The sequence below is a fragment of the Eucyclogobius newberryi genome, unplaced genomic scaffold (assembly GCF_026437365.1).
Source record: "Eucyclogobius newberryi isolate DKJ021-1_F unplaced genomic scaffold, fEucNew1.0.hap1 SCAF_11, whole genome shotgun sequence".
NCBI classification, from domain to species: domain Eukaryota; kingdom Metazoa; phylum Chordata; class Actinopteri; order Gobiiformes; family Gobiidae; genus Eucyclogobius; species Eucyclogobius newberryi.
In genome coordinates, this window is record NW_027315735.1 from 39454094 (window position 1) to 39461710 (window position 7617).

Here is a 7617-nt window from a genome sequence, read left to right on the forward strand (position 1 = left end):
TAACACAGCGGTGGTAACACAGCGGTGGTAACACCCCGGGGTTAATACAGCGGGGGTAACACAGCGGGGGTAACACCGCGGGGGCAACACAGCGGGGGTAACACCACAGAGGTAACACAGTTGGGGTAACACCACAGAGGTAACACAGCGGGGGTAACACAGTGGGGGTAACACAGCGGTGGTAACACCCCGGGGTTAATACAGCGGGGGTAACACCACAGGGGTAACACCACGGGGGTAACACCACGCGAGTAACACCACGCGAGTAACACCGCGGGGGTAACACAACGGGGGTAACACAACGGGGTAACACAGCGTTGGTAACACAGCGGGGGTAACACAGCGGGGGTAAGACAGTTGGGGTAGCACAGTGGGGGTAACACCACGGGGGTAACACAGCGGGGGTAACACCGCGGGGGTAACACAGCGGGGGTAACACCGCGGGGGTAACACAGCGGGGGTAAATGTAGAGGATCATAAAAGTGATTTGTCCTCAAACTGAAGTCAAACCTCAGACTTTGGGCCTCGTGAATGTCAATGAGAAACACAGATTTTTGGATTCTTTGTGAGTTCCAGGTCAAAGTTGAAGGTCCACACACAAGATGGCCAGCAGTCTGGAGGAGAACCTGTGCTGCTCCATCTGCCTGAACATCTACTCTGACCCTGTGGTCCTGAGCTGCTCGCACTCCTGCTGCGAGTGTCTGCGGCAATGCTGGACAGAGGAGACGCACAGGGCGTGTCCACTCTGCCGAAGTAAAGTGTCCAAAGACCCTCCTCCAAACCTGGTGCTGAAGAACGTGTGTGAGGCCTATGTGCAGAGCCAGGAGGGGACGGCGACGGGCCAGCAGGGGACGGCGTGCTCGATCCAGGAGGCCCTCACTGAGCAGAAGAAAGAGCTCACACAGACGCTCCCTGACCTCGCAGACGGGGCCCACGTTTCCTCTGAACGCCGAGAGGCTGCGCAGCGTCTACTGGGAGCAGAGCCGCTGAGCGAGGGTCTCCATCGCTGGGACGTGGACGTGTCCCACAGCAGATACTGGGAGCTGGGCGTGGGCTCCAGGTGCCAGCGTCTGCCGGGCGTTCTGTCCGAGCTGTGGAAGATCGGTGTGTCCCAGGACCAGTGCAAGGCGGGTACTCTGTCAGGGCGCCCCACAGCCCTGTCTCTGCCCCGGGCCCCTCGCACCGTCCGGCTGGTCCTGCACCTGGACCATGGAGACCTGTCCTTCTACGCTCTCCTCTCTCATCTCTCCTCGCTCCTCTCTCATCTCTCCTCGCTCCTCTCTCCTCTCTCCTCTCTCCTCTCCCTTCTCTCCTCGCTCCTCGCTCCTCTCTCCTCTCTCCTCTCCCTTCTCTCCTCGCTCCTCTCTCCTCTCTCTTCCCTCCTCGCTCCTCTCTCCTCTCCCCTCTCCCCTCTCCCCTCTCCCCTCTCTCCTCTCTCCTCGCTCCTCTCTCCTCTCTCCTCGCTCCTCTCTCCTCTCTCCTCTCTCCTCGCTCCTCTCTCCTCTCTCCTCTCTCCTCGCTCCTCTCTCCTCGCTCCTCTCTCCTCTCTCCTCTCTCCTCTCTCCTCTCCCCTCTCTCCTCTCTCCTCTCCCCTCTCCCCTCTCCCCTCTCTCCTCTCTCCTCTCCCCTCTCCCCTCTCTCCTCTCCCCTCTCCCCTCTCTCCTCGCTCCTCTCTCCTCTCTCCTCTCCCCTCTCTCCTCTCTCCTCTCTCCTCGCTCCTCTCTCCTCTCCCCTCTCCCCTCTCTCCTCTCTCCTCTCTCCTCTCTCCTCCCTCCTCTCTCTTCGCTCCTCGCTCCTCTCTCCTCTCTCCTCGCTCCTCTCTCCTCTCTCCTCTCCCTTATCTGCTCGCTCCTCTCTCCTCTCTCCTCGCTCCTCTCTCCTCTCTCCTCGCTCCTCTCTCCTCTCTCCTCTCCCTTATCTGCTCGCTCCTCTCTCCTCTCTCCTCGCTCCTCGCTCCTCTCTCCTCTCTCCTCTCTCCTCTCTCCTCTCTCCTCCCTCCTCTCTCTTCGCTCCTCGCTCCTCTCTCCTCTCTCCTCGCTCCTCTCTCCTCTCTCCTCTCCCTTATCTGCTCGCTCCTCTCTCCTCTCTCCTCTCTCTTCGCTCCTCGCTCCTCTCTCCTCTCTCCTCTCTCCTCGCTCCTCTCCCCTCTCCCCTCTCCCCTCGCTCCTCTCTCCTCTCTCCTCTCTCCTCTCTCCTCGCTCCTCTCTCCTCGCTCCTCTCTCCTCTCTCCTCTCTCCTCTCTCCTCGCTCCTCTCTCCTCGCTCCTCTCTCCTCTCTCCTCTCTCCTCTCTCCTCGCTCCTCTCTCCTCTCTCCTCTCTCCTCGCTCCTCTCTCCTCGCTCCTCTCTCTTCGCTCCTCGCTCCTCTCTCCTCTCCCCTCTCCCCTCTCCCCTCTCTCCTCTCTCCTCTCTCCTCGCTCCTCGCTCCTCTCTCCTCTCTCCTCTCTCCTCTCTCCTCTCTCCTCTCTCCTCTCTCCTCGCTCCTCTCTCCTCGCTCCTCTCTCCTCTCTCCTCTCTCCTCTCTCTTCTCTCCTCGCTCCTCTCCCCTCTCCCCTCGCTCCTCGCTCCTCGCTCCTCTCTCCTCTCTCCTCTCTCCTCTCTCCTCTCTCCTCTCTCCTCTCTCCTCTCTCCTCGCTCCTCTCCCCTCGCTCCTCTCTCCTCTCTCCTCTCTCCTCGCTCCTCTCTCCTCGCTCCTCTCCCCTCTCCCCTCTCCCCTCTCTCCTCGCTCCTCGCTCCTCTCTCCTCTCTCCTCTCTCCTCCCTCCTCTCTCTTCGCTCCTTGCTCCTCTCTCCTCTCTCCTCGCTCCTCGCTCCTCTCTCCTCTCTCCTCTCCCTTATCTGCTCGCTCCTCTCTCCTCTCTCCTCGCTCCTCTCTCCTCTCTCCTCGCTCCTCTCTCCTCTCTCCTCTCCCTTATCTGCTCGCTCCTCTCTCCTCTCTCCTCTCTCCTCGCTCCTCGCTCCTCTCTCCTCTCTCCTCTCTCCTCTCTCCTCCCTCCTCTCTCTTCGCTCCTCGCTCCTCTCTCCTCTCTCCTCGCTCCTCTCTCCTCTCTCCTCTCCCTTATCTGCTCGCTCCTCTCTCCTCTCTCCTCGCTCCTCTCTCCTCGCTCCTCTCTCCTCTCTCCTCTCTCCTCTCTCCTCGCTCCTCTCTCCTCGCTCCTCTCTCCTCTCTCCTCTCTCCTCTCTCCTCGCTCCTCTCTCCTCTCTCTTCGCTCCTCGCTCCTCTCTCCTCTCTCCTCGCTCCTCTCCCCTCTCCCCTCTCCCCTCTCCCCTCGCTCCTCTCTCCTCTCTCCTCTCTCCTCTCTCCTCGCTCCTCTCTCCTCGCTCCTCTCTCTTCGCTCCTCGCTCCTCTCTCCTCTCCCCTCTCCCCTCTCCCCTCTCTCCTCTCTCCTCTCTCCTCGCTCCTCGCTCCTCTCTCCTCTCTCCTCTCTCCTCTCTCCTCTCTCCTCTCTCCTCGCTCCTCTCTCCTCGCTCCTCTCTCCTCTCTCCTCTCTCCTCTCTCTTCTCTCCTCGCTCCTCTCTCTTCTCTCCTCGCTCCTCTCCCATCTCCCCTCGCTCCTCTCTCCTCTCTCCTCTCTCCTCGCTCCTCGCTCCTCTCTCCTCGCTCCTCTCCCCTCTCCCCTCTCCCCTCTCCCCTCGCTCCTCTCTCCTCTCTCCTCTCCCCTCTCTCCTATCTCCTCTCTCCTCTCCCCTCTCCCCTCTCCCCTCTCCCCTCTCCCCTCGCTCCTCTCTCCTCTCTCCTCTCCCCTCTCTCCTATCTCCTCTCTCCTCTCCCCTCTCCCCTCTCCCCTCTCCCCTCTCTCCTCTCTCCTCGCTCCTCTCTCCTCTCTCCTCGCTCCTCTCTCCTCTCTCCTCTCTCCTCGCTCCTCTCTCCTCTCTCCTCTCTCCTCGCTCCTCTCTCCTCGCTCCTCTCTCCTCTCTCCTCTCTCCTCTCTCCTCTCTCCTCTCTCCTCGCTCCTCTCTCCTCTCTCTTCGCTTCTCGCTCCTCTCCCCTCTCCCCTCTCTCCTCTCTCCTCTCCCCTCTCCCCTCTCCCCTCTCTCCTCTCTCCTCTCCCCTCTCCCCTCTCTCCTCTCCCCTCTCCCCTCTCTCCTCGCTCCTCTCTCCTCTCTCCTCTCCCCTCTCTCCTCTCTCCTCTCTCCTCGCTCCTCTCTCCTCTCCCCTCTCCCCTCTCTCCTCTCTCCTCTCTCCTCTCTCCTCCCTCCTCTCTCTTCGCTCCTCGCTCCTCTCTCCTCTCTCCTCGCTCCTCTCTCCTCTCTCCTCTCCCTTATCTGCTCGCTCCTCTCTCCTCTCTCCTCGCTCCTCTCTCCTCTCTCCTCGCTCCTCTCTCCTCTCTCCTCTCCCTTATCTGCTCGCTCCTCTCTCCTCTCTCCTCGCTCCTCGCTCCTCTCTCCTCTCTCCTCTCTCCTCTCTCCTCTCTCCTCTCTCCTCCCTCCTCTCTCTTCGCTCCTCGCTCCTCTCTCCTCTCTCCTCGCTCCTCTCTCCTCTCTCCTCTCCCTTATCTGCTCGCTCCTCTCTCCTCTCTCCTCTCTCTTCGCTCCTCGCTCCTCTCTCCTCTCTCCTCTCTCCTCGCTCCTCTCCCCTCTCCCCTCTCCCCTCGCTCCTCTCTCCTCTCTCCTCTCTCCTCTCTCCTCGCTCCTCTCTCCTCGCTCCTCTCTCCTCTCTCCTCTCTCCTCTCTCCTCGCTCCTCTCTCCTCGCTCCTCTCTCCTCTCTCCTCTCTCCTCTCTCCTCGCTCCTCTCTCCTCTCTCCTCTCTCCTCGCTCCTCTCTCCTCGCTCCTCTCTCTTCGCTCCTCGCTCCTCTCTCCTCTCCCCTCTCCCCTCTCCCCTCTCTCCTCTCTCCTCTCTCCTCGCTCCTCGCTCCTCTCTCCTCTCTCCTCTCTCCTCTCTCCTCTCTCCTCTCTCCTCTCTCCTCGCTCCTCTCTCCTCGCTCCTCTCTCCTCTCTCCTCTCTCCTCTCTCTTCTCTCCTCGCTCCTCTCCCCTCTCCCCTCGCTCCTCGCTCCTCGCTCCTCTCTCCTCTCTCCTCTCTCCTCTCTCCTCTCTCCTCTCTCCTCTCTCCTCTCTCCTCGCTCCTCTCCCCTCGCTCCTCTCTCCTCTCTCCTCTCTCCTCGCTCCTCTCTCCTCGCTCCCTCTCCCCTCTCCCCTCTCCCCTCTCTCCTCTCTCCTCGCTCCTCGCTCCTCTCTCCTCGCTCCTCTCTCCTCTCCCCTCTCCCCTCTCTCCTCTCTCCTCTCTCCTCTCTCCTCCCTCCTCTCTCTTCGCTCCTCGCTCCTCTCTCCTCTCTCCTCGCTCCTCGCTCCTCTCTCCTCTCTCCTCTCCCTTATCTGCTCGCTCCTCTCTCCTCTCTCCTCGCTCCTCTCTCCTCTCTCCTCGCTCCTCTCTCCTCTCTCCTCTCCCTTATCTGCTCGCTCCTCTCTCCTCTCTCCTCTCTCCTCGCTCCTCGCTCCTCTCTCCTCTCTCCTCTCTCCTCTCTCCTCCCTCCTCTCTCTTCGCTCCTCGCTCCTCTCTCCTCTCTCCTCGCTCCTCTCTCCTCTCTCCTCTCCCTTATCTGCTCGCTCCTCTCTCCTCTCTCCTCGCTCCTCTCTCCTCGCTCCTCTCTCCTCTCTCCTCTCTCCTCTCTCCTCTCTCCTCGCTCCTCTCTCCTCGCTCCTCTCTCCTCTCTCCTCTCTCCTCTCTCCTCGCTCCTCTCTCCTCTCTCTTCGCTCCTCGCTCCTCTCTCCTCTCTCCTCGCTCCTCTCCCCTCTCCCCTCTCCCCTCTCCCCTCGCTCCTCTCTCCTCTCTCCTCTCTCCTCTCTCCTCGCTCCTCTCTCCTCGCTCCTCTCTCTCTTCGCTCCTCGCTCCTCTCTCCTCTCCCCTCTCCCCTCTCCCCTCTCTCCTCTCTCCTCTCTCCTCGCTCCTCGCTCCTCTCTCCTCTCTCCTCTCTCCTCTCTCCTCTCTCCTCTCTCCTCGCTCCTCTCTCCTCGCTCCTCTCTCCTCTCTCCTCTCTCCTCTCTCTTCTCTCCTCGCTCCTCTCCCCTCTCCCCTCGCTCCTCGCTCCTCGCTCCTCTCTCCTCTCTCCTCTCTCCTCTCTCCTCTCTCCTCTCTCCTCTCTCCTCTCTCCTCGCTCCTCTCTCCTCGCTCCTCTCTCCTCTCTCCTCTCTCCTCTCTCCTCTCTCTTCTCTCCTCGCTCCTCTCCCATCTCCCCTCGCTCCTCTCTCCTCTCTCCTCTCTCCTCGCTCCTCGCTCCTCTCTCCTCGCTCCTCTCCCCTCTCCCCTCTCCCCTCTCCCCTCTCCCCTCGCTCCTCTCTCCTCTCTCCTCTCCCCTCTCTCCTATCTCCTCTCTCCTCTCCCCTCTCCCCTCTCCCCTCTCCCCTCTCCCCTCGCTCCTCTCTCCTCTCTCCTCTCCCCTCTCTCCTATCTCCTCTCTCCTCTCTCCTCTCCCCTCTCCCCTCTCCCCTCTCTCCTCTCTCCTCTCTCCTATCTCCTCTCTCCTCGCTCCGCCCTCTTTGGCCCTGGTGGGTTCAAGAGAAGTGTAGACCCTGATGTTTCTTTAACGCCGGCGCTTTCTGACTCACACACGTTGTTTTATGTTGCACTAAAGTCACTTCCTGTGTTTGTGAATTATGTTCTTTGACAACAAAAATAAACCTTTTTCTCATTTTGATCTGTGGCTTTTGTCATATTTTGTGTTTTTGGCGCCGCCTCTGGTCAAATAGGAAAGTGCGTTTGTGTCAGAGAATTAGAGCTAATCCAATCAGAGCTCATTATGGGTTTAGCCCCGCCCCCACCACAACTCCTGCTGTTTGACTCAGAAACCAGAACCATCCATGAGGACTAAACCAGGTCTGGAACAGGTCTAAACAGGGCCGAGAACCGGGACTGGAACAAGTCTAAGGTGGTACTAAGCCATGGCTGAGAAGGACTAAACCGTTGGTGAAGCAGATCTGAACCGGGTCTGAGCCGGCCGGGTCTGCACCTGGACCAGGACCAGGACCAGGACCAGGACCAGGACCAGGACCAGGACCAGGACCAGGACCAGGACCAGGACCAGGACCAGGACCAGGACCAGGACCAGGACCACGGGAGGGCGACATGGGAGCAGCCAACGGGAAAAAGGTCAGCACCAAAAGGAGATCAAACCAGATCTAAACCAGGTCTCGGGGGCATTTACACTTGCACCACACCAAAACTGGGACTAAACCAGGACTAAACCAGGTCTAATCCAGGACCAAGCAGACCAAGGCTTCATTCACACTTTGGTTTTGTCCCAGTTTTGATCTGGTCCAGGTCTGAGGTCTGAGGTCTGAAGTCTGAAGTCTGAAGTCTGAGGTCTGAAGTCTGAAGTCTGAAGTCTGAAGTCTGAAGTCTGAAGTCTGAAGTCTGAAGTCTGAAGTCTGAAGTCTGAAGTCTGAAGTCTGAAGTCTGAAGTCTGAGGTCTGAAGTCTGAGGTCTGAAGTCTGAGGTCTGAAGTCTGAAGTCTGAAGTCTGAAGTCTGAGGTCTGAAGTCTGAAGTCTGAGGTCTGAAGTCCAAAAGCTCTAAAAACAAAGGCCACTGCAGTTGAATCTGATTCTGAGGCTTATTTAGATTATTTGCGCCGACAGAACCAGCAGTAAACCTGACCTCTGACCCTGACCTCTGACCCTGACC

General features: G+C 59.8%; 2 protein-coding genes across 2 annotated transcripts in view; both read left to right on the top strand.

Moving 5' to 3' along the window:
* Positions 1–602: 602 nt before the first annotated feature.
* On the top strand, positions 603–6712 carry LOC140346551 (E3 ubiquitin-protein ligase TRIM11-like). Its single transcript, XM_072432680.1, has 2 exons — positions 603–1193; positions 6686–6712. Exons 1-2 carry the CDS (start codon positions 603–605, stop codon positions 6710–6712), a joined length of 618 nt encoding a protein of 205 aa, XP_072288781.1.
* Positions 6713–7046: 334 nt separating this feature from the next.
* LOC140347587 (protein FAM107B-like) overlaps positions 7047–7617 on the top strand; it is a 16470-nt gene continuing 15899 nt past the window's right edge. Inside the window, exon 1 of the mRNA XM_072434105.1 lies at positions 7047–7085. Within this exon, the coding sequence (XP_072290206.1) occupies positions 7062–7085 (24 nt within the window). The 5' untranslated portion in view covers positions 7047–7061. The remainder of the gene's footprint in view (positions 7086–7617) is intronic.